This window comes from Vidua macroura, chromosome 21 (assembly GCF_024509145.1).
Source record: "Vidua macroura isolate BioBank_ID:100142 chromosome 21, ASM2450914v1, whole genome shotgun sequence".
Classification (NCBI taxonomy): Eukaryota; Metazoa; Chordata; class Aves; order Passeriformes; family Viduidae; genus Vidua; species Vidua macroura.
Window position 1 is genome coordinate 1,909,365 of NC_071591.1, and position 25,596 is coordinate 1,934,960.

At 40.5% G+C, this 25,596-nt stretch overlaps 1 protein-coding gene across 3 annotated transcripts in view; it reads left to right on the top strand.

Annotated features, from left to right (window-relative positions):
* The window catches only part of TTLL11 (tubulin tyrosine ligase like 11), a 38,042-nt gene that overhangs the window by 6,446 nt on the left and 6,000 nt on the right, over positions 1-25,596 (top strand). For all 3 annotated transcript variants that reach the window (XR_008440248.1, XM_053996350.1, XM_053996351.1), the window contains exons 3-8: positions 892-1,025; positions 6,140-6,715; positions 7,270-7,365; positions 7,883-8,001; positions 22,752-22,979; positions 24,996-25,111. Coding sequence is in view for 2 of the 3 variants with exons in the window: in XM_053996350.1 (XP_053852325.1) it covers positions 892-1,025; positions 6,140-6,715; positions 7,270-7,365; positions 7,883-8,001; positions 22,752-22,979; positions 24,996-25,111 (1,269 nt within the window). In the remaining variant the exon portion in view is untranslated. The remainder of the gene's footprint in view (positions 1-891; positions 1,026-6,139; positions 6,716-7,269; positions 7,366-7,882; positions 8,002-22,751; positions 22,980-24,995; positions 25,112-25,596) is intronic.

Consider the following 25,596-nt stretch of genomic DNA (forward strand, 5'->3'; position numbering starts at 1 on the left):
TGATGACTCTTCTATTTTTTTAAGCTCCTTTTTTTCTCATTTAATCCCTGTTGAGATCTCTCTAAATAAGAGCTAAGAGCTTCAGTATTGACTTATCTAAGCCCTTTACTTCAGATTTATGGCTGCTGTTAGTGTGCTGTGAGCGTAAGAACCTCAGCTATCGAACTCCAGGCTTTATTTACCCTGAGTTTCTCCTGCCTGAGGGAAGTTCCCACTCAGGTGTAGGATGGTGTTGTTTTCTGATGGTTTAAATCGGTGTTAGATGAATGTTACCTGTCTGTATTTTGGCTTCTACCTGGTGAACAAGTGGCTGCACAGGGATCAAACCAGAGCCCTTCAGAACTAGACCTGATTTCCAGGAATGTTGTGCTAATTTGATGCAGGGTTTTACCAGAAACTTTTCAAAAAAAAAAAAAAAAAAAAAAAGCTTTTTAGCGATGTTCCAAATGGACCTAAGACTTCAGCAAATGTTTGTTTGGCTGTTCACAAAATAACCTGTTCTTTGTGAAGCAGATAATTAAATAACTGCAAAGTAAACCGAAGTGGTTGATTACATTTAAGTTACATTTGTACCTACTCCTGGAATGATAGATTAGAAAAATAATTTTGGCTTATGGCAAAGGCACTAGTAAATATTTGTCTAAAGCTGTCTTTAATTCTGAGCTATGTTTTTGAGAATTATTTTTTTCTAATATTACACAGAAACACATACAATAGTAACTATGGCAGGGGAATGCCACAATTATTGTATCAGACTTAAAATCTCAAAAGATGTTCATGCTTTATTGACAGCAATGACCCAAGTGCCTTCCCAGCAGGTGAGTAATGATACTCATTTACTGTTAGGATGAGGCTTCAGGGTGGGGTTTTGTAACTTTGTTCTCTTCCCAGGCATGACGGAGACGGTTCGGAAAATCACCCTGAGCCGGGCCATGAGAACAATGCAAGATCTGTTTCCTCTGGAATACAACTTCTACCCTCGATCCTGGATTCTGCCAGAAGAACTGCCTCTCTTTGTGGCTGAGGTACATAACTTTGAGAATACTGTAACTTGTTGGATATTGTACCCATGTCATTCTTTAGTCTTCTGTACCTACCAGATTATTTAAAATCACACCTAGGGACTGTGGACAACATCTTTTCCAGTTTGCCTGGGATCAGTCATGGTCTGGATGTCTGGATATTAGCTTTGTTTGTTATGTTCTGGAATAAACTTCAATTGAACCTGGTAGAAGCATCAGCCCTTTCCCTGCATGTTCTGGTGCCCTGAGGAGGTTCCAGTACAGTGTGGGCTCTGTGGTGCTTCACCAGGTTCATTGTCACTGAAATCTTATCAGTCCACTTGGCCTGTTGTACCCAAACCCTTCTGAAGAGCATTTGGCTTTGTTCATTGTTGAATACACTCACACCATCTCATGTCAAACTGCTATTTTGATTAAATATTCAGAAGGTAATAAAATGCCATTATTTTTCAGCTTTTTTTTTTTTTAAGAATGATGCTGTGTGTTGCTGTTTGGTTCTGTTATTACAAATATTTTAAAATATTATATGTGTTTGTTTAACTCTGTCTGACTTGCCCAGGGTGCTCTTGCATCCTAGAGTGTACTGTGCTTGGAAATATGAGAGAAGAGAGGTCTGAGCTTTAATAGACTCTTGCACTGAGTGCAAATTTTTAGCCAATTACCATATCCATAATCCAGTCGAATTCATTAACATATTTTAATAGCTGCTCTTCAAGTGGGCTGGGTCAGTGCCATGGCACTGCTGTAAGACCAGTCTGTAAAAGGAGTGTAAACAGCCCAGGCAGTTTAGCAAGGCCAGGTAGAGGAGTGCACATGACTTGGAGGCAGCGTGTGAGGAGGGTGCAGTGGGTGGTGGGGTGAGGGGGGTGCAGTGGGTGGTGGGATGATGTGGGGTGAGGAGGGTGCAGTGGGTGGTGGGGTGAGGTGGTTTGAGGAGGGTGCAGTGGGTGGTGGGATGATGTGGTGTGAGGAGGGTGCAGTGGGTGGTGGGGTGAGGAGGGTGCAGTGGGTGGTGGTGTGAGGAGGGTGCAGTGGGTGGTGGGGTGAGGAGGGTGCAGTGGGTGGTGGGATGAGCCTTTGGCAGCCCAGGCAGTGCAGGGCCGGGCTGAGCTGCAGGTGACACGCTCAGCTGAGCTGGCACCAGGTGGCACTGCGAGTTAACGCTGCTCTGCTCCCACTCCCTGCGCTGCGAGCGAACGCTGCCGCTTGTGTTCCAAGAGGAACAGATGTCCACTAACACACTCCTAGGAGTTTCCTTTGCATATGTTCTTCCATCTGTGTTGGAGAAAAGCATAGTTCTTGTTATCAAACATTATATTTTATGTTGTAAGAGTTTATGTTCTACTTAACACAAGTTTGGAGTGTAACCCCTCCAGAGCAAGAGAAAATACAACCCAAAACATTCCAAACCCCCTGTGAACCATAAAAGGTTCAGAGCACTTTTCACTTGCAGTTTGGTGAGTTCTCAGCAGGAGTTCTCCAGTCTTTTCTGTTGTTTATTTGTTCATATGTGGTTTTGTTTGCTTTGCAACCCTAATGCTGCCAAAACCATCAGCTCTCTGAGCCTGCCATTTCAGCTTGTTCACAACAGACAAGTGGGGAGAGCTTTGGTGGTGCCTGCATGTCAGACATGTTCCTGGAGGAGCTGGAACACTCTGGAATATGTTAATTATCAAAAGTCAAATTGTGTCAGTGCAGATTAGACACAAGAAGATGGTTTGGTGCTGTTTGTAGTGTAGGATTTTGTTGCAACGGGGTGGATGAGAAATGAACACCTGTGAGATTTTACCTGTAACAGAAATGATTATTGAAAGAAACTCCCTGCGAATTTAAATCTTGCTGACTCTCCTGATGCACTACAACATTTCAAAACAATTTATCTCTCAAATATCCTTATTGTGCCTCACTTCTGTAGTCATGATAGCAAACTTTTTCATACAGATCTGTCAATAATGAAATCAAATGCTGTCAGCTCTCCCCTATACCTACATTCAGGTAGAAAACACTACAGGTAATCTAATATTAATCTTCTGTGTTTTGAAAGCCAGTAATTGAGAAAACTGCACTGGAGTTGTGGTGGATGAGCTTTGTACTGGAAATACCAACAAAAAGGTGGTTCCCTTAGTGTCATTTGTATTGACATGAGATGGTGATAGGCATTTTCATCAAGGGCTTAAAAGTTCATTTTGCTAAGTAAATATCTATTTAGCTATTCTCAATATTCACCAATTTCTTATTCTCTAAAATGTTTTGTACTAACATGTCACTGTAACAAAAGATGAAACTACAGATAAGCAAATCTCTCAGGTGCTGCAGTCATTGCTCCTTCACTAGCAGGGAAGAATCTGTTGGCATGTGTGTGCTAAGGACTTACTTCTAACATGAAATCCCAATTTCTGAAGAGTAACTAGCTTGGGATTCAAACCAGGACCGTGATTGTTCTCATACTTCCTTCTTTGTGTTGTCTGTGAGGATGATGAATAGGCCAGTATGATTAATTTTTAATAAGAATCTAATTTGGATGGTCCGATTTCCAGCACAGCATATTTTTTGGTGGTTTAATCAGGTTTTCAGCTTTTGGATATCTCTTAGGCATTATCATGAATATTCCAGTCTTTGTGCTGTCAGATCTTATAGCCCATTATATGCATTTTTTCCAGAATACTGTATTCATTCAGCCTGTGTTTCCTCGTGAAAGCCAAACCTGCAGATTTTCACCAAACTCTTCTCTTGCTGTTAACTGTAAATGGTTAACATGTTTTTTAAAGATAATTTCCTTCTGTCAAGCAAAGGACACAGAAATGTCTCATTTCATATAAACTCATTTTCCTACATGACTGAATTTTCTAAGTCTGGACAAGCCCCCTCATAATGAGAATTTGAAAGAATATAGTTGAGGGGATTGTGGTGAATTTGAAGATGACTGTTGGGAATTTCCTTGAAGATCAAGAAACCATCTGTTTTCTTCAAGACAGTAAATCTGCTGAAAAACAGACTGAGACTGACTCTGGATTACTATTCCCCCTTTCCCTACCAGCCTATCTTCATCTGCCATGTGTAGGTTTTGGTGGACTAGAAAGCCTGAATAATATCCAGGCCTTTTAGTCCATTTAAAAAATGGAATAGAAAATGATGGAGAAAATTATTTGCTTCCTATTTTAAGAGAAGAGAGATCTCAGAGACCAATGATTGTTAGAATGCAATATTTTGAAAGGCAGGTTCTTTTTCATCTTCAGCAATAGTCCCTGGAAAGCATTGTCTCTTTTGGAAAGCATCATCTCTTTTGGAAAGCATCATCCATCTCTTTTGGAAAGGTGCTGCTGGAGCAGAGCAGATGTAGCCTGAGGGGTGAACAGCAGATGTGGAACTGGGGGGCAGATTCTTCCTCCTGGTGTCACAGAGGTTCTTCACTATTTTCTGCCCTAGGAGGGCAGGATTGGCACTTTGTGTGTTCAACAGGAGTCACGGCAGGGTGTGTTTGGTCGCGGAGGGTTCAGATTAACCAGGTGTCTCTCCGTGGTGCTGACTTGAACAACAGTGAACCAGAGCACTCCTCTGCTCTGCAGGGTAATGTCACATCGGGGAAGATTATTCTATAGTGCTAAAAAGACTAGGACATAAATCCTGCTTTCCTTCTTTGCTCATCTAGGCCTGCTGATCTACTTGGACCTATTTATCCACATGCCATTTATGTAAGCCTGACCTTCACTGAGGCGTTTTATCCCTCAGAGTGACCTATTTTGAAGAAGGATCTTTCACTGAGTCAGTGTGACACCTGTCTGTGAGAAAAATCCTAGTCTGGATAATGGATCTTGAATTTCTGCTGCAGCTGATAGGAAGGCTTTTAGCAGTGTGACTCTCAGTGAAATAAATAACTGGCTGGGGTGGAGCCAGAAGTCCTTGAGGCCTTGGGAATGTCACTGCTGACAGAGCTGGGCCTCTCCTGGGGGTCAGCAGCCTGATATTACAGCACAGGTTCTAGCTCTCACAATGATCTGACCATGCTCAGCCTTTTCCTGTGGGCTGATTTTTTCCTCTTTCATTCTCCAGGGCTGATGGTGGCAAATGATTTGTTCTTTCTTTGTTAGCTTTTGTCCTCAGGCTTCTAAAAGTTAATCTCCAGTTGTTGCTGGTGAGCCACAGGGTAAAACCAGATCTCTGACTGGGCTCAGCACATGCCTGGCTGCAGGGAGAGGGAGAGCAGCTGCAGGGCTGGGGCCCTAAAATGTGGGAGTGCAGGAAAGGAGTGGTCAGTGCTGGGACATCCCTCTGTTTTGGAGGGAAGAGGTTTTGAATGCTTTATTGTCCTGAATCCCACGAGTAGCTGATAAACCTGCTAGCCTGCATCCTGCATTTCTTCAGCTGCTTTCTTTGTTAGGGCTCCCCTTTCTTTCTCGATTTCATTTCTGATTGAGGCATCCCCATGTGTGCAGTTCTGAATTTGCTGTACAAGTAATAAATAAGCTAGAATTTATTTAGGTAGTGGGAAATAGGCATGTAACACAAAAGCTCTGATCTTCAGCAGATATGTCAGTGACATAGTTATACCTGTACATGGTTCAGTGTTCCCCAGTTTTATTAACACTGGGTATCTGATGGTGAAATATTTTCAGTGGTGGAAAAAGGTATTGTTAGTGACAAATTTTTACTTCAGTTTTCCTTCTTCTGGTAGCATTTGCATTCATACCTCAGTAAATAAGGCACCTTTCCTTAAGTTAATGATTGTCTTTGTCAGTAGTTGTTCAAAATGCAGCATGAAAGTTTAACTTTGCAGTTTCATATACATTAGTGATTACTAAAATGGATCTCGTGAGATATACCCCATTTCCTTCTGTAAATTGGAACAGAACATGAAAAAGAAGTTCCTGAAATGATTTATACAGTGGCTTGTTAAATAAAATGACCTTTTATCTCTAGTAGTAATTCCCTACTTGTGCTTTTTTGTTTCTCCTTGTGCTTGTCAGCACTGTTCATCTTCTGCCATTTTTGCATGGTGTTTACTAGTCTGGTGATGTATTCATGCTATTTTTATTTATTTTTGTTGACTGGCTTTCACAGTACCAGCCCTTCTTCCCTTCCCCAGTTCGTGCCTCTCACTGTAATGCTTTTCCTTCTAGGTTCGTATGATGAAAGACAGCAATCCATCCTGGAAGCCCACTTTTATTGTAAAGCCTGATGGAGGCTGCCAGGGGGATGGAATCTACCTCATCAAAGACCCAAGTGACATCAGGCTGACGGGGAGCATCCAGAGCCGGCCAGCTGTGGTGCAGGAATACATCTGCAAACCGCTGCTCGTGGACAAACTGAAATTTGATATTCGTCTCTATGTCCTGCTGAAATCCTTAGAACCCTTAGAGATTTATATAGCCAAAGATGGACTTTCTAGATTTTGTACAGAGCCCTATCAAGAACCTACTCTCAAAAATTTGCAGCAGGTTTTTATGCACTTAACCAACTATTCACTAAATATCCACAGTGGGAATTTCATCCATTCTGACAGTGCAAACACTGGCAGCAAGAGGACTTTTTCAAGCATTCTGTGCAGACTGTCTTCCAGAGGAGCTGATGTCAAAAAGCTCTGGTCAGATATAATTTCATTGGTGATTAAAACAATTATTGCACTGACACCAGAACTGAAAGTTTACTATCAGTCTGACATACCAGCAGGAAAGCCTGGGCCAACTTGCTTCCAGGTAAGTTGGAATTTCTGCCAGGAATGCAGTTACTTCTGTGCACAGATTAATTTTCTGGGTGTTTAATGCCTTTTCTGAAAGTTTTCTCTAGTTACAGTGCTGCCCAGAGAGCTCAGAGCTCCTCAGCCAAGTCAAACCTCAGTCTCCTGACCTGTGTTACTGCCAGCCCTAAGCAGATACAGAGAATTTTCAATGGGTGTCGTTTGTTAGTAACAGTTTTCACTCCAGATTCTATCTTCTACATGTTAGAAGTGAAGCTTTGCAGGTTCCTAACACAGTTTTGATCCTGGCAATTTGAAGACCCCCCTTGTCACGGGTGCCAAGATTCCATGTTGGCAGATGCAGTGTTTAGGGATGGGGGTGGTGTGAAAGGAGCCATTAGTATGGGAGACAAGTGGCTTCTGGAGTGATTCAGCCCTGTGGAGAGTTTCTCAGTTTCTTCTTTTCTGCCCCTCAAATGTTTGTTCCTCCTCAGTGTTGCCATATGGACAAACACTGCATTCTGTAGAACACCCTGAGTGGAACTGAAGTAACATATTGCTTGTTCTGCACAGATTTTAGGGTTTGACATTCTCCTGATGAAAGACTTGAAGCCCATGTTACTGGAAGTAAATGCAAACCCCAGCATGAGAATAGAACATGAGCAAGAGGTAAGAGTTCTCAATGTGGTAGTGGAATGAAATTGCTTAGGTTGGGTTTTCTGGGCTTTTTTCCTTGTTTGAAAGATGAAAGCTGTCTGCTAATATGAAACCTCCAAGGTTCTCTGTAATTTTCTGCTTTGAAATCATTGCTAATCTTATACATAGGAAATATGACTTATTGGAATTGTGAAAGCTCTCCATCATCTCTGTCATAAATGCATTTATTCATCATCTCCTGCAGTTGTTAATTGTGTTTAGGGGATTGTTAATAATCTTTTTCATGTTTGTATACATAATATAAATGATAACATCGGCAACAATCTTTTCTTTAATATTTCAGTTTACTAGAGGAATTTGTTGTAGCATCATACTCAAATGTGAAGGTATTTGTGCATCCTTGAAGAAGTATTTTGTAATCCATCATTGTGTATTTAAAATACAGATGAAGGGCATGAAGTTTGAACAAATGTGGAATAAATCACCCTTAGTTCTGTAGTGAATAACTGTGTCCCTCTGTGATGTAAAGCTTTCTCCTGGAGTGTTTGAAAATGTCCCAAGCCCTGTTGATGAAAAAGTGAAAGTTGCTGTCATCAGAGACACTCTGCGACTGATGGACCCTCAGAAAAAGAAGAGGAAAGATACTCAGTAAGTCTGTTGATTTGCCCTGGTTTTGCATCATGCCGTGCAATAAATAGAAAAAGGAGATTGTTTTTTCACTGAGAAGGTCCACAAGCTGATAGTAAATCAGGATATACTGGTTTCCCTGGAATATCTTACTCTTAACATGGTGCAAACAGTTTAGTAACTCAGATTTATTTATTTATGTTTCTACTTGAGGCCTCTTTTTTATTTCAAAACAGTAATGAGACATAAATTTGTGTATTAATTTGCTTGAAAGTCACAAATTACTCTGAATGAATTGCCCCATTGGAGCTGAAAAGTATGAATATTGTATTTAAAAATTGCTTCCTTAATCTGTGATAATAAACAGAGTTAAATCTATGATCTAGAAATGAGAAGAACTGCCTGCAGCAGCTTGCACAGGAGTGCCTGTGGTGGGATCAGGCTGAGAGAAATCATAACTTTTTTTTTGATGAAACACTTCATTTTAAGCAGTTCTTGAAGACATGAAAGGGTGAATTTTTTTTCCTCTTATTTTTTCCCCTAGAAATTCTTGCTCATAGGTCTGCCTCCATGCTAAAGTATCCATTTTGCTCTTCTCTTGGCACTTAGTGGTAACCTGAAATGTTATTCACATTCTATAATGATTTCAAGTGCAATTTTGCTGTCATTTTGTAGACAGAGGCCCGTGAACAAGACATGACTGATAATACTAAAAAGTTCTGTATTACTGCAATATTATTATGAGATCAAACTCTTCCTTCAAAGGCAGTGCCACACAGAGAAGTTGCTGTGGTCAGTGTACAGAACATTTTGCAAAGCAATTTATACTCTGTGTTGCCTGTACTTAACCTCTACCCTTAAAGATTACTTCAGTGCATGGAGCTGAAAAAGATCATTTTTTAACCTGTAATTATGTAACTAGTCGTGGTGGTTTCTTCTGCTGAAGTTATGTCAGGCATTCATTAACTTCATATTAGATATGGAGAAAAGGCAAATGATAATTACAAATAAATTGCTAGAGGACACCAGTGTGAGGGGAAGGCTCATTCAGCTGAGGATTCTTCTCTGATACATTTAGAGTGCTAAATAATTTCTAACAGGATTAGTTGGTGATGAGATAAACCACTGGCTCTTCACAGCAGGAATTCATCAGTGGTGCAGCTTTTCTTCCAGGGTAATCTGGTTAACAGAGCATCTTGGAGATGAATATTTGTGTCTGCACCACGAGTCAGCCTGGCCAGGGCAGTGCCCTGGGTCCTGCTGGTGGGGCTGTGCAGGAACTCGTGTGACAGCTGCCCTGACATCTCCCCCTTCTGCCTCCAAGTGCTTTTATTGAACTGGGGACACTGTGTGGAACTTCTTGACCAAAACATGGCCTACTGATGGAAAAAAAAAAATCTGAAAGAATTGCTGTTCTGACAGCTAACCAGCAGCAAGCCTCACAGACTCAAATTTGGATGCTAATTAAGTAACGGGCATTAATCTCAGTAAGGTTTTAGCAATATATATAACATAGAGTTTGAACACACAGGGGAAATACTGAGAAGTCTGAGCTGCATCTCAGGTAAATATTCTGCTGTGGAAAATTTGATTTCCTTCTAATTATCTCCCAGATTAAAATAAATGAGGCATCTAAATGAAAGTGAGTTTTAGAAGTCATGCTGAAGTACTTCATTATCAGGAAGGATTAATAGCTCAGAATTTTTTTTAGTTTAATTTTCCCTCATCTTCATGTTGTTTTGATATTGGTTTCCTCCTTCCTATCATGTGAAGTATCATACTGAAAAAAAGTTAAGCTGAATAAGATCAGTTTATCATTCCATACATATCTCTTAATTTTTCCAACACAACTCCAGTCTTTACATGCAGGGATTGCTCGGAACCATCTTGGCACTGCCAGCAATTAGTGTTTGAAAATCTGCACTGATACATGTTCAAATCAATGTAATTAAATATACATGGTGCCTTTTCTTCCACAGCAGAAGTGATCTTTTCCTAGTTTTAAGTCACTTAATGTGGAACTCAAGTTTCACTCGTCATAAGGAAATTAAAACATTTTATAAAACACCATGCCAGGTACTGATCTTTGCTCTGTCTGTGTGGCAGTGCTGTTCTCATGGATTTTAAGGCTTGAGTAGATGATGGCAAACATCCAGGCCATTGACATGCTGGAGCTAACCCAGTGATTTGTGTGACTGAAACTTGTCTGAAGCTTGTCTAGTAATTATTAAACCTGCTCTGGATTCACTCCTTACAACAGAGGTGCTGTTCACAGCCTGCTGAAGGTGGGAGAAGGCTTCAGCTAAGGGAAATTTGCACAATTAAATGAATGGTCTAATGACACTGAACAACATGTAAAGTAAATCAACGTTACTTATGTAAACAGCAGTTTAATTAAGATAATCACTGATGCAAATCATTGTGTATGTTGTGCCTCCAACAGAAAATCCATTTCAAAAGGCTTTGCAAACTTCTATTTTTCTGTGCCTAATTTGGAATCTTGATAGTAATAAAAAGGTTTTAGTTTCACTATTTGTTTAATTATTAGCAATTTATTCTTCCTCAAATGGCATTCGATTGGAGGAGCAAAAAGGAGTCTCAGTCTCATGTAAATGCTGTGTATTCTCCACTGCATGTCAGATGTTTGGAGGTATAAAGGCAAGCTGGCAGCATCATTTGGAGCAGGAGTGCTCAGCATGTTGTAGGAAGAACATTTATATCATCCCAAAAATGCTAATGACCTGCTTTCCTGTCCTGTCAAAAATATTTATGCCCTGGTTTATTAATGCTAATTAATCCAGCAATAAGGACTCCTTTGTATTTTGGTTGCTGTTGTTTACTCTGTGTCCTAGTGTGATCTCTTGCATTTCCATGCCTAGTTTCTTACATATTTCAAGACAGAAAAGAACCATTTTATTCTTTTGATAAGAAATCATAGCATTATGGCATGCATGTCATTAGAAATATGAGTTGCTCATGGAATAAAATCTGCTTTTTTCCTGCTAGAGATGATGAAGGTGCAGCCCCCTAAGTAATATAATGACTTTTATTCAGCTCTGAAATAGCCATTGACAGAAGAAAGAATTGAAACACTTTGGAAATGAAATGTAATTTAATCTATGGCTGTTACAAAAACAATCAATTCCTTGTGCCCTCCAAACGGAATGCTTTTGGTTTATTACCTATCACGCCCTTGCTGTTTCATTGCTAGTTTATCTTTTCTTGGGTGCTATTCTCTGTACATGCCACTGCAGTGCTTTTTTTCCATTTGAAACCAGCCTTGAAATTTATTTGTGATGTTCTGATTATTTTTTTTTTCCCCTTCTTTTTAAAAGACGTCAGGTACAATTCTCTTCTCTGGGTCCTGTGGCTCTAGCAAATGTCAAATATGATTAACGAATTTCCTGAGCAGGAAGAACCCCAATGTGGTTGCTCTCAAATTTTTGCAAGATCAGCATGCAAACACTGGCTAATGTCACTCTGTTCCGTGAGCACCCCATAAATATTAATGTCTGTCAGACTGACTTTTTTATTTTATTCTTTTGGTGTTAGGAAGAAATTCAGTCAAAACAAGGACTTGTAGAACTTGCTGCACAAAAGATCTTCTGCTTTTCTTGCACAAAAAGTGGTTCATTTTTTCCACTGTGTTGATTACACAACTTCTGTTCTTGAAATGATTCCTTTCCATGACAGAGGAAAAAGTGAACAGTTTCTAGGAGGAAAACGGGATCTGTATTTAATGAAAAGATGAATTAATTTCTGGTCATTCCAAAGTTGTTTTCCAAATCCTAATGCTGTTTTTAATTTCTTGATGTTTAGGAGCAATTTTGGACCTTCTTAAGGAAAGTAGGGAAATCACCTGTTCACATGTATTCCATTTATTTTCCAGATATTTTTCTTCAGTTTCATAACCTCCCCTGATGTTAGAGTCATATTTAATGGAAAAATGAAAATACACTGTGCAGAGATGTCTCGAGAGTATGATTAGCCTAGATTTTGTTGGTGATAAAGTCATTCTTGCCATTTATTACTGTGTTTATCTCACTCTCCGCATTGTAAGGTTATGATTGTGTGACAGGGGTGGTTGAAGAGGGTCAGAAGCTCAGTGCACAGGTGTGTGGAGATGCTGGATGGGGGCTGCTGGTGCTGCAGCTATCACTGATCAGAAAATAATGACTGTTCTTCAGGCTGCCTGTAATGTTTCTTAGTTTCCGCTGCTGTGAGCAACTGTATTATGTTCCTCAGGGATTCATTACTCAGGGTTGCCAGTGCCTTTTGCATTATATGGAGTGAGTTTAGTGCCTATCAAAATAAGCATGTAATAAACCCAGCTATGGAAATATCAGTGTTTGGGTTTCCATTTGCTAATTGACTTTATGGGCTGACTGCCAGAGCTTTTGGTTGATTCCTGCGTCCCTTTGCCTGCAAGTCTGCTCAGGTTTGCAGCAATTCAAATGCCTCTCAAGCACCACCTCTTCACTCCAACTCTTATTTCTGCCTGAGACTGTATAAACTCATATGTGTGTGGCTTTCTTGAGATTGATCTTTCTCCTCTGGTTCATTTTGGAGGCTGACACAATTCTTTTCTCCATCAGTCAAAACGACCCAGCGTTCATATTCAGGCTCATTCTGCCAAAGCCCTTTGGAAGCACATTGAATTAGCCCCTTTCTCTTTCCTGTGGGGCTTTCTGGTTCAGTCCTTCATCAGGCAATCTGCCAGCTCCACTATCAATTCGTGTCTGTTACATTAGCCCGGGCAGCTTTTGATGAGTTAGACATGTGAGGGAGACTTTTAAATGTGATGTTTGTCAATGTTCCTTCAGTTCAGATTACTGAAATGTTAACTTGGTTTTTCTGTAGTAGAGAGTATTTATTTCTACTGCTATTTCTCATCCTGCTCAAGAGGAACTTGCCTCAATGACTCTTTTCAGTGTTCTGAAGCAGATGTTGTGGTATCTTGATCCTTGCTCTCTGTTCTTGCTTTTCCAATTATTTATCTGCTACATTCTTAAGAGCATTTAACCTTTCTCCTATTGATTAGGACAGGCCCTGTTGGAAATTCTATGAACTACAGTGTGAGTTGTCCGTCCATAAAGGGAAGGATCTGGTAGTGCTTGACTGACAGAATAGTTCCACATTGGTTTTAAGAGCCACTTATGTTGTACTACAACAACAAAAATTACACTACTGAGTGCAGAACATTGGCAAATAATTTGAATGTGCTGTGGCAGAAGTCCCAGCACAGAAAAGATAATTAAATCTGATGACAGATCTTTTAATTTCTAAGTGGCTATAATCTGGAATATAATCTGAAATGTTTTCATTGACTAAAAATGGGTAATAATGGGTAATAATATTTCGTTAAAAATAGCTAAAACCACATCCCTTGCATAGATACAGATTTAATTTATGATTATTCCTATTTTAGCCTTCACCACTGCAAAAAGTGCTGTTATTCACAGTCCAGTTTTGCAAGCAGGTCTGTGTTTGCTCACACAGTGTATTCAAAGCACTCACATCTTGCCTGGACAGGCTGTACTTTAACTTGCACATAAAGAGTGAATTCACTCTTATCCTGAGTCTCTTGCAATGACCCCGTATTGAGGGACTGCTGGAAGTGCTTACAATGTCCCCAGCAAGTGAGTGGATGACAGGCCCAGCTCATTTGGAAATCTTAATGGACAAGAACTGATATGGTTGCAGGATTTGAAAAGGTTTCATTTTCAGCTCTGTGGAATTAATTGGCCCAAGCCCGTGGTGTGCTTTAGCAGTAATTGGTGTGTGCAGTGCCCCCAGCTCTGGGGTGAGCCCAGCTCTGGGTCTGTGCTATCAAATTGGGAATGGAGACTACTTTGGCCAATTAGACTTGAATCACAGTGTTTTGAGATGCAGCTAATCTAATTAGTTTTTTATTGACATCTCTTTTCTTTCTTTTTGCTCTCTCGTGAGCAGTAGAGGAAGGAATGGCGATAAGCTAAGGAATGTGACCTGTCACAAATGTCTCCATAAAACCTGAACTTTCCCAACATTTGAATGTATCAAAACATGCTCTAGCAATTACATCTCTTAGATATTCACACCATATTACATTTTAAGTTGATCATTAAGAAGGGTTTTTTTTTTTGCTTTTTCCTGCCTTACAATGATTCTTACATAAAAAGAAAGCCTTTGTGATAAAATACAGAGAAAAGGAAAACTATGTCACTTTCCTCAAGTTTTTGTAATGCAGCCACAGGAGTTGCTGTAATCTCCAAGGTTTGCCCAACAAGAAGGGAGGTCAGGAATAAAGAGGTGGCTGCTTCATCTCTTTCCACATGGCCTCAAAATGAACGTGGAGGCCGCAGGTCTAAATACATCTTTGGATTCAGTAATTTGATTAGAGATTGTCAGCAAGTCTTGATGGTAGGAGAGCCTGGTTTCAGGCAGGTTTAGGTGCAGTTTGTGTCTCTCAGCACTGTCCCAGCAGCTCTGGCTGGGGCCAGAGGAGCAGCAGCTGATGGCTCAGCTCTGCTGTCCGAGCCTCCTTCCCAAAGTGCCACGTGGATCTTGGAGCTCCTCTGCTGTCTGCTCCTGCTTTGGCTGAATTCTATCAAAGTAAGCTGCTTTGTGTTGCTTTGCTTTGTTTTTTAAACCATGAAGTCAGCAGGACTTCAAAGCATCCCTGGGAGCTGTGTTGCATGCAGATGTTTGCTGTATCCAGGCGTTGCTGACGGGAAGCTTCAGCTGGAACCAGTGAAAATTCAGCTTAAATATGGTCAGAAATGTGCTCGAGTTACATTGGACAGGATATAAAACAATAGCAATTCTGACCTTATTCATCGAGTACTGAAGTGTTTACTTAAGTGTTTGGTGGAGTCAGTCTTCTGCTGGAAGGGACCTTTAAGATCATCTCATTCCACTCCCTGTAATTTCCTCTTTATTTTTCAATACAAGAAAGCTGTTGTAGTTTGAAGTTAAAGCCACTTTTTTTCCCCTCTCTTAAAGCTAAAGGCAACATCTGTGTGTGCCTTCCCTGTCCAGGGGGGTTCACTGAATTTTTGTGTTCATACAGGGAAGGACATTAATAGTTAGGTTTGTGTGCAAAGTGTTTTTTCCTGACACTTCAATATGTTAATCATTTGAGCTGAGTTTCTGCTATCAGCAAAATCATCTTCACCTCTAGGTAGCCTGTAGCTTGCTAACATAATCTAATTTTTGGGTGGTATCTTACTGCAGGAGCAGTGATTCAGCTGCACTCTTCGACTGTAGAGTTGTTCCCTGGCGTTTGTATATGCACAATTTCCATTACTAATCTTCAGTTAAATGCTTCTTGAATGAAATTTGATTTTCAGAATATTAGCTTAATTGCCATGTCTAAAATGAAAGCTATATGTGTATTTAATTTGACATTTTTTCCCCTTTCACCTTCTTGAGTGTTTGTGCTGCACAGAAGCAACCCTGCCTTTAAATCAATTTTCCCAGTTGCTCTGTAATGTAAACGCCAATAACTTCTAATTTTCTGTAATCTCTCTTATACTGAATTGCTTCCCACCAGACAGTTTTCAGAGCATAAGTGGACAGGTATATACTACAAACAGAAATTGTAGTTACACAGTGTGTATTTATGTCTGTATGTACAGCAGGGCTATGTGTATATGGTATAAAAATGTCTTATTTCTTACCTGTCTCCTTGACAGCTTTACAATCTCTGTGTTATGTGTAACTAAAACTACAAGCAGCTGTGAGAGTTTTGCATAAAATATCTGGGGGAGCCTTGAATGCTTTGTCCTGATCTCCAGTTCCTCATGTGACTCCCGAGTCGTGGCGTGCACTTTGTGTTCTCTCAGGAATGGCACAACCCATGAACAAATTGATTTCAAAAAAATCAGATTTCATGCAGCCTAGAAGATGTTAGAACCAATCGATCAGCCAAGGGCAGGCTGAGGTGCATCACCTCGCTAAGAAAGAAACAAATCACTCCTTGGAGTGGGGCTCCTGGGCCCCATCACACACTTGGAGTGGATAACAGTGAAATGGAATAAATGAATGTGCACAAATGCACATTAGCCCTGAACACCAGGGCAAAGTTCTTACGTGCAGGTGCCTTGTAAGAATTAGAATTTAAAATAACATGGATATAAATGACAGCTGAAATACCTATCTTTTTTTTTCTTTGATGGTACTGTGATTTCTTGGGACAAAGTTGAAAATGTTATCTTTTTCTGGCAAGATGTTTACATTTCAAGACTTTTTTCCCCCTGTTATAATTATGTGATAAAGGCAAGAATTTATTTTTGCTAACATTAGGTTTTAAATACACACGGAAAGAGAAGTGAAGGAAAAATGGAGACCATTTCACAGATTTTTTTTTTGCAGGAGGTTTATTATTCTCATTAGCTTCAGGCTGTCAGAAAGTTACATGTCTCAGGCACTGCACATAATGAGTGAATATTGGATCATAAACATATTTGAGAACTGTTTGCTTATTGCCCTGTTCATACTCAAATAATGGTGGGGGAGTGCAAAGCAGGATTTTAAGGGACAGCAATATTAAATGCTTGGATTTTGGTTTGACTTAAGCAGAGGCATTGAGCAGAAAAATAACATTTTCCCTCTTACAGATATCCTTCAGGTGTCAGTTCAGCAGCATCCTGGTTTTATTACATCAATCACAAGCAGCTTAAGGCTTCCAAAAACATAGTCAGAGACAGATGTTGAGCCTGTCTGGGGATTAGAAATATCCTCTTCCATTAAGTATAAATTAACTTAATCACCAGGTATGAAAGATAAGCAGCATAAACATCATTCCCTGAAGCTTTCATTAAAATTAAAATTCTATTTAAAACTAGGCTTGTACTTTCTATGACTTGATCCCCCTTCAAAGAGATTGTATCTGCTGTAAATTTTTACAGTGACAGAGTGACAGAAATTAATGTATTGGGGGCAGTGATGTTCTCTATAATTTAACTTCTGCTGCAAGTCATCTTTCAGCAAGAGAGATGATTGGCTTATTTTTAAGTAATAATTGGTCTCTAGTCTCTGAAACACTGAGAAAGCAATAAAACTGCCTAGCACCCAGTAGCCACAAAAGGAAAGCATGAAGTCACATGACTTAATAGCAGTGTAATCATCAGGAGTGTTATTTTGTGTATGAGAATTCACCTGCTTTAATAGGAGGATTAAGGCTGATAAAATGCAATTGCAGTGCTGCTTTCTGCTCCCTTGGCTGACAGGGTAAAGCTCCTTTTCTGTCCCAGCATAAGCACAAGTGCTTTCTAAGAATAATTTCCACATGGGAAGAAATATCCTGGATTTTTTTTTTTTTCCCTCCTGTTCTAATGTAAGACACTTGGTGGTCTAATTTCAGTATATTCCCAGGCTTTACAGCTGGTTTGCCTTTGCACTATCCTGCATTATTATTTTTCATGCACACTTTTCTAAAGAAACAAAAGAAACTCTGGAGAAATAATGAGGCACATAAGTACCTTGAAAGCAAATAGTGAACACAAATAAATCTACTAGGAATAATAACAGCTACCTCCACAGAAAATAAAGTATTGGGGACTATATTTAATGATCTTTGTTCTGTAATAATTTTTTGCTACAGTGGAACAAAGTCTTTGGATGCAGGATTTGCATTGCTTATCCATTATTTCATTACAGTAATGCCATATTTTCTGCTGCACTCATAGCTGACAGGTAATAACATAAGCATTCACTGCTTGTGTTACATTAAGAGTAATAAATCTGTAGTGAATACAGAATGATACCACCATTATTCTTAAGAGCAGAAAGTTGGAAGTAAAGAATCTCAGTTAATAATTAGGAAATAGCAGTTTTTTTCAGCACCTGAGACTACTCAGATGCATTTCTCCTTTAATTATTTAAACTATGAATTAGGGAGGGCTACAGAGATCAAACCACAGCTCTAGACTTCTCTGCATATGAAATGAAAATGTCAGTAATGTTCTCTTGCCTGGCTTTGTGTCCCTGGTGTGGAGCAGAGCAGGATCCCTGCCAAGTTTCTACATCTTGGAAACACTCATTAACACTATGTGAAGGCAGCAAACTTTCCACTCTTCTGTTTTCTGCCAAAAGCTATTTAATCTTTAATGAGAAGTGTTTATTTTTATAATAAATCCATCAGTCTGAAGAGGCAGTGAACCATCCTTCTCGGAAGGGGGACTGATGGCTGTGGCAAACAAACAGCACTCCAGGGACAGAGCGGAGAGCCCGCAACGGGCGGGAGCTGCGCCTGAGAGCTGCTCTGATGGCTGCTGACAGGCTGCAGGGGCTTGGCCTTCACTTCTCCAACTGTCTCATACATTATTTTGGTTTTCTTAAGCCAGTGGCAAAGCTATGGAGTACATTTTACCCGTGGATTCACCTAAAATGTGTTTGCCAGCTCTCCAAAACAAGCAGCGTGCTCCGTGCCTTTCACCCTTCTACAGAGACACCATCGTCAGGCCTGGAAGCTGCAGGTGAAGTTCAAAATCTAAGTGAGGTGATTTACCCAATTTATTTCTTTAACTGAGATACAGTTTTTTTTTTGTTTTTTTTTTTTTTTTCCTCTCAGAGAGAGATGGAAATTCTGCTTTCAGCATTTTCTGCTTCCCAGAGACAGGACAGCTGCTGTGTTTTCAAAATGTATTTGGTGTGATCAGACTTTTGTCTGCCAACACTGTGGTGATTATCAATCCTTATGTTTGATTGATTCTGCTCTTTGAAATATGGACTCTTTACTGGGGTTGCTTTGCCTGCCTCAAAGCATTCTCCAAAGTGTTGAATAAAGTCTATATAAGAGACTTTTTTCCATAATTTTTCCAACATAATGTCAAAAATCTCTTACTCTGTGGGTTTAATATTCTTTTAATGCTTCTATCTTTGTGCAACTATTATTATTATTTTGAAAAGTGGAAATTCTTGTGCTATTGGTGTTTTTTTTTAACTTTGCCAGAGGGTGAAGAGGGGATGAATATTCATTTTCTTCAAATGACACTCAGAGTGGCCAGAACAAAAGCTGATTACTCACACAACATGCAGGCAAACCATGAAACTGCTTGCTGCAACATCCTGGGAGTGCTGGAAGTCTGTGTTAATAAAATAATGGGATTAGTTCATAAAAGCAAATTCATGAATGGTTGATAATGCAGAGACAGTGCTCTAGCTTGGCCTTAGTTCCCTAAATGATTTATTTCTGTGAATGAGCACATGAATATATTTCCTTCTTACACACTCCAGGTACAAACACTTACCTGTTCTTTGGGAGGTCCATATTCTGTGGTGATAAATGGGTGGGTAGATAGATTTGTCATGCAAAATATTCTCTTCTTTTAACTATGTTAACATAGTCCTTGCTTGGAGAAGAGAGGCTCAGCTGAGGGAATAATTATAGCTTCAGAACTCAGAACATAGTATTTTCTTTTATTAGGTAAGCAGTTGTAAGCTGATACTGAAATTGCTTAATTTATACTTCTAGCAATGCCCTAAATGTAAAATACATCAACTCAGCATTCTTAGAAATATTAATATTGTGATTCTTACCCCATTTTACTCTGAATTTGACAGCTAAATTTTATATACAAGCATACAAAATGCTGCAAATTTTGAAGCCTTTAATTAGTAGTTGCAAATTTGTTTGTCCCTTAGCAACTTGTATTTGCATAAAGATTAAGGCTGGTCAGAAAGAAAGGAATAAAACATAGATGGAGGAAACATTAATAAATTAATAATCATGCAAAAAAGATAAGTAGTCTTAGATATAATTTCCATAAGCTTTATTAAAATTTAAATTTTTTTTTAAAGCTGCACCACAGTTGATCATTTCTAAAGAGTGATCTTTCATAAGCTGCAGAATTAGACAAACTAATGTATTGAGGTCAGACATTAGTATGTAAATGAAGCTTTGCTTTTTTCTGTGTGGCAACAGAAGCATTACCTTATATTTGACCTTTCATTCATTTGCCTGACTCAGCTGTGTCAGTCAAAACAATTAATTCTAACGAGCAGCTTTAAAGAGTGGGGCTCAGCTTTCTTCTCCTCCCTTGGCCTGCTGGAAACCCCACGGGAGAGGAGCAAATGGAGGGAACGTGGGCAGGGGTCTCTGGAGATGGGGAGTTCCTGGTCCCTTCCCCACAGCCCCACTGCAGCACTCGGTGAGTCCGTGGGGTTTTCAGCACCCAGCCCTGGCACAGGGAGCCCAGAGCAGCTGTGGCTGCCCCTTCCCTGGAGTGTTCCAGGCCAGGCTGGACAGGGCTGGGAGCAGCCTGGGATAGGGAAAGGATGGACCTGGATGGGCTCAAACTATTCCATGATTGTGTGAGATTCAGGTGAGATGACAGACATGAGTACGTCCGTATTTTCCAGTTGATGGCTGAGCTAAAGGCAGACACAGAGGTGAAAATCCCCCTCTCATTTTCACTGTTGCTGGACTCAGAGCTGTATTTCTGCTCTTTGTAGCTCCTTCCTCCTGCACTCTTGGCATCATCTTTCCTTCTCTCTGCTTGTTTTTTTCCCTCCTTTTTCTTCCTTCTGCTCTGCTCTGAGGAAGCTCTGCTCCTGTTTTTGGCTGGGTGACCCCTGGGGAGTTCAGCCCCTCGTGGTGTGGTGCTGGCAGGTGGCAGCCAAACCCTGGAGAACACGAAATGGGGCATTGCAGGGGGTGAACTTGTCTGAGTGCTGAGGCAAAAAACGGGCTGTGCACCCTTTCTTTGGAAAATATGCAATCACAGTAAAATTCTGTATTTATAGGCATTGCCCTTGGCTGTAGGGACCTACCCAGGCTGCTTGTCTTAATTAGTCACGTTGAGACCACACCGAGGTGGGGGCACACAGGTGTGTGAATAATACAGAAAATAAACTTTTATTGAGATAGTGTCTGTGGTAGCAGTGGAGAATTGTACCCTGAATATAGTCAGTGTAAATCAGGGAAGGTAAGTGTGCAGAATAAGCAGGTTTGTGGATCAATTCATAGTGCAGACACAGGCAAGCCCTTGTGCAGGTTTGCTTTGGAAAGTCTGAGTTTTATTAGAACTGCAAAATATATCTTTCAGTGTAATTGAAATTGTATGATCATATTAATTGGGCTCTAGTGTTTTAAAAAATGAAAAGTAAGGAAATCTTGTGGGGGAAGCTAAAGAATGAAAACAAATCATTAAACTTTATAAAAGTGCTAACCCTCAAAAGCAAACTAAGAAGTATATTCCCTTTTTTTTCTTTTTTACCGAATGGCAGTACAACGTTTGGCAATAAAGGCTAGATTAAGTTTTCTTGTTCTGATTTAAATATTTTACAGACTTTCCCAATGTATAAGTAGAAAGGAATGAGACATGCAGTAGCATACAAAAAACCGCTGGTTTTAATTTTACAATACTTTTCCAATAAGAAATGTGGATTTAAGAGCTCTCTCCAAACTTCAGTAAAAGTTTGAAATGGGATGCTGGTTCTGAGTTTTATACATGACCTCAAAGACAGCTGTGGGTTTTTCTCCTAGAAAGGAGGGGAAGCAGGAAATTCTAGGTGGTAGTTTAGAGCCTCTGCTTTATTGCATTCCAGAAAATTTTTTCTTTGACTAAAATACAATTTTATTTTTATGCTCTAAACTAAACCAAAGACATTTTAGTAATTTGACTATGTCCATTCCCCCTTAGCCAGGGAGACAGAGTCTTCTGTGGCTCCCAGCAGGGATGATGTGTCCAGAGCACTGGTTCTGGTTTGGATGTTCTCTGTGACATTTCTCATTGCTATGGAGGATGGAGGTTTAAAAATGAAGGGCTGGGAAAAAAACTCCTTTAAAGTACTTCATCAGAAATTCCAGGGACTGCTGTTCAGCAGGGAAGAGGCGTGGTTTGGGAAGGAGCTGCAGGTTTGCAGAGGAGGAGATGTTGTTCCCAAGCCCTGTTTCAGGGAGTTGGGTGGATGGACAAGGCTCCAGCCGCGCTCCGAGGAGAGCGCTGGGCACAATTCAGGGCTCTGAAGCTGATCCCTTTAGTAGTCTCTAGTGTTTGCTATAAAAAAATGAAATGTCCTCAACTCTGCTTCTGCCTTTTAAAGTAAGGATTTATATTTTTTTAACTAAAAACATTAATGATGAATGAATAATGTACAATCCAAAACACTGTTGAATTTAGAATGAGAAAGGGCTTCCAGGCATCATTAAAATGAGAGTTGTGTTACAAACAGCACAACGTCCTCTCTGCTGAGTACAAGGTTTCACATTTGGTCAAGGTCTGGTTCAACTGGCTGAAGATTTGAATTTTTAAATTCATGAACAGACCTTAAAAGATTAAAAATAGAAGCCTGTGTGCTTGTTGTTTCTTGCCTGTACATACTCTTGCTCTTTTGGCAGGTTTTCAACAGCAGTGACACCACCGTGCCATCTTTCATGAGAAAGAACAAAACTAATAACTAAGCTTTACTTAACTAATGACATTAGTTTAACTAATAACATTATTTTTCTACTTTGCTATCTGCAGCAAAGAGGAACATTATCAAAGCACTGCCTAAGCTTATTTATTTTTAAAGACTTTTTAGGCTTTTATAAAAACAGTGGTCGCATTTATAGACATTAAACCTCAGCGAACAGAAGTGTGGATACAAAAGAATATAATTATTTTAACATTCTGCAGCAACAGTCTTAAGAGTGCTCTGTAAACCTCAGTGTGACAGTGCCCCCCAACAGCAGTGCCTCAGTGTCCACCCTGGTCTGTGGGAGGTGTCCCCGTGGCAGGGGCTGGACGGGACGAGCTCTGAGGTCCCTCCCAAGCTGACCCCTCTGCGGTTCTGCTCTGCAGGTGCCAGAGCTCGGAGCAGGCGCCGGGAGCGAGCGAGGAGCCGCCAGACGCTGCCCCGGGCCCGGAGGCTGCTCTGCCCTCGCTGTTCCTCAAGCAGGTGTTCCCCAAGTACGCCAGGCACTTCAGCTACCTGCGCCTCGTGGACAGGGTGGCCGCCCTGTTCATCCGCTTCCTCGGGGTCAAAGGGACCACCAAGCTGGGGCCAACGGGATTCCGCACCTTTATAAGGTCAGTGGGGTAAAAGCTGGCCCTGTTAGTGGTACACCCTCAGCCTGCAGGCTTTGTGATGCCTTCCAACGTGGAGCCAGTGCCTGTTCTGTTCTAAAATACCTTCCAACGTGGAGCCAGTGCCTGTTCTGTTCTAAAATACATTTTCATCCATCCAAGCTCCTGAAATGCCTGACCTATGAGTGTGTGTCTGGGAAGAAGTTGGGTCTTTGACAGCAGCTCAGAGATACTTTGGTAGATACAATTTGCCGTCTTCGTCAACATGTCAGGTTCCCAGTAAACGGTAGAAATATCATTGTGAGGAAGTGACAACTGAAATTGGGTCACTTGATGTGATTCTGTTGGCTGTGGGGGCACCGCCGGCCGCCCCAGGCCGCAGGAAGGATTCCCAAATGCCAGTTCCTGATGCACCGTGCAGGGAGGATTTGCATTGTGAAATTGCACCTTGCAATGTCAAGAAACTCAATTTATTTTTTCACATACTTTTTATTTAGGAGGGTTTTTTTCCATTGTTTTTTATGGCTATATCTGTTCTAGTCATGGTACAAATACCTCATTTTCTGTCTTTCATTGACTATGACAAAAGAAATGAGCAGCAGCAGCAGATGTACTCTTAAAACACAGATCCTGTTTCTATGCAGATGCATTTAGCATTCAGGAATGAATATAAAACACTTGGTTTATACAAATTATGATATATAGAAAATGTCTGAAGGCATCTGCTCTATCCACAGACCAGCACAGGATTGCATCCAGTTCTGTATTTTTTGTAGTTTTATCCAGCTTTATTTTGGCACTTGTCAGAGGAACATAGAATAAATGCCAACATTTTCTTTCAAGAATATTCAGATAAATTGCTATAGCTCAATGAAATAGCATTTGCAGTTTCTTAATGCATGTTAAATTAAACTTTTTAATACTGGCAGATATTTTTGTTTATTTTCTCCCAGAGCATCTATGCCAGCTATAAGGCCCTTTTTTGAAGAGCTGTCATTGCTGTTCATTTCAGAAGGAAGGTCAGGTTTCCGTGTGTTGTATCACTTTTCAGGAACAAAATGGTACACGAGTGGGATTTCGTGTGTGGGCAAGTGCTTGCAAAGACTGTCCACCCAAATTCTGGCTCATCAAAATCTGTTCTCCTTTAATATTTTCTTCATTCTAAAAAAGTGGCTAAAAAGGAAACACTGCCTGTCTCTAGTCCTTGCTTGGATGCTGCCTGGGAGGTTTTGGGCTATCTAGGCAAGGCCTTACTCTATTTTAAGGGAGCTCTGTTGAGATTACTAAAGAGTGAGATTTGCTTCAATTGTTTGAGTTTGGGGTGGGCTTTTTTGGTTTGTTTTTTTTGTTTGTTTCTTTTCTGGTGAGAAATTCTGGCCAGCTCTTTGGCAGGTGCAGTGGTGGTGCCAGACATCTGGAAATCCTGGACACAGGGCTGTTGCCAGGGCTGATCAACACCGCACTGCGGACTGGGCCACACAAAGTCCCAGCTCCACAGCCCCGCAGCCCGAGCTGCATCCAGAGCTGCAGGGTTCCATTCCACCAGGGCAAATCCTCTCGGTGTTCAGGCATGGAGAAGCAAGGCTGTGCCTGAAAGCTTCCTCCAGCCCTTTCCAAACGGGATCAGTCAGACAATAAAAGGGTATTTCTCTGTGCAAATCCTGCCTCGTGCAGATAGCCTGTGCTGATTTGTGGTGGGTTTTTACCAATTCATTCCATCTCTTACAGCCTCAGAGTACTGGCAATACCCTGGGAGAAAGCTCTGTGTAACAGTCAGGTCATGTTTTTAATTGAAATATTCCGGGTTTGGGCCTGTTCCATTCAGATAGGAGCACTTAATGAATGCTGGTTTGTTTGCTCTCTGCTGTGTGTGTTTTATTAGACTGAGCACGTTACAGTGGGTCTGTACACATGACATGGGTAAACTTTTCTCCTGCAAATTGCCCTTGCATAATGTTTCCTAACTTGTGAGTTTGGATGTAATGAGAATCTCATCTTTATTTTGTTTCTTTGTAACAGAAACTGCAAACTGAGTAACAGCAATTTTTCAATGGCTGCTGTAGATATCCTATATATTGATATCACAAGGAGGTGGAACAGCATGGGCATTGACCACAAGGACTCAAGTAACCCAGGTTTGTATTCAAAAACTATGAAATCTGACTTTTGGGATTATTTTTTTCACGTTTAGTTGCTCAAGTACACCTCAAACATTTGATAGAAATGGGAAGAAGCCATGTACACCTGAGGCATGCACATACACAACCAATTCTCCTGGTTAGTGCTGTGGCAGTCACCCTTCAGGGTAGTATTACTTCAGGTACATGAGGGTCACCTCAATTTCACAGCTACATAAAATTAGAGTATTTGCATTTAGCTTTTCAGGGTGTAAATCACTTATGTGGTTGGCTGGAACCTCCAGGCTTTCAAAAACTAAGAGATTTGTGTATGGTGTCAATGAACCAGATGCTTTTTAGGTGTTAAAACGCAAACTATCCACCTATTTCTGTTGGCTTTATGTTTAGCCCACTCCCAGCTGTAACCAAGACATGCACGATTCTGTTGTTCCAAAACAGCTTCTAACTTTTTTCATAATATGCTTCACATGAGTGTCACTTCT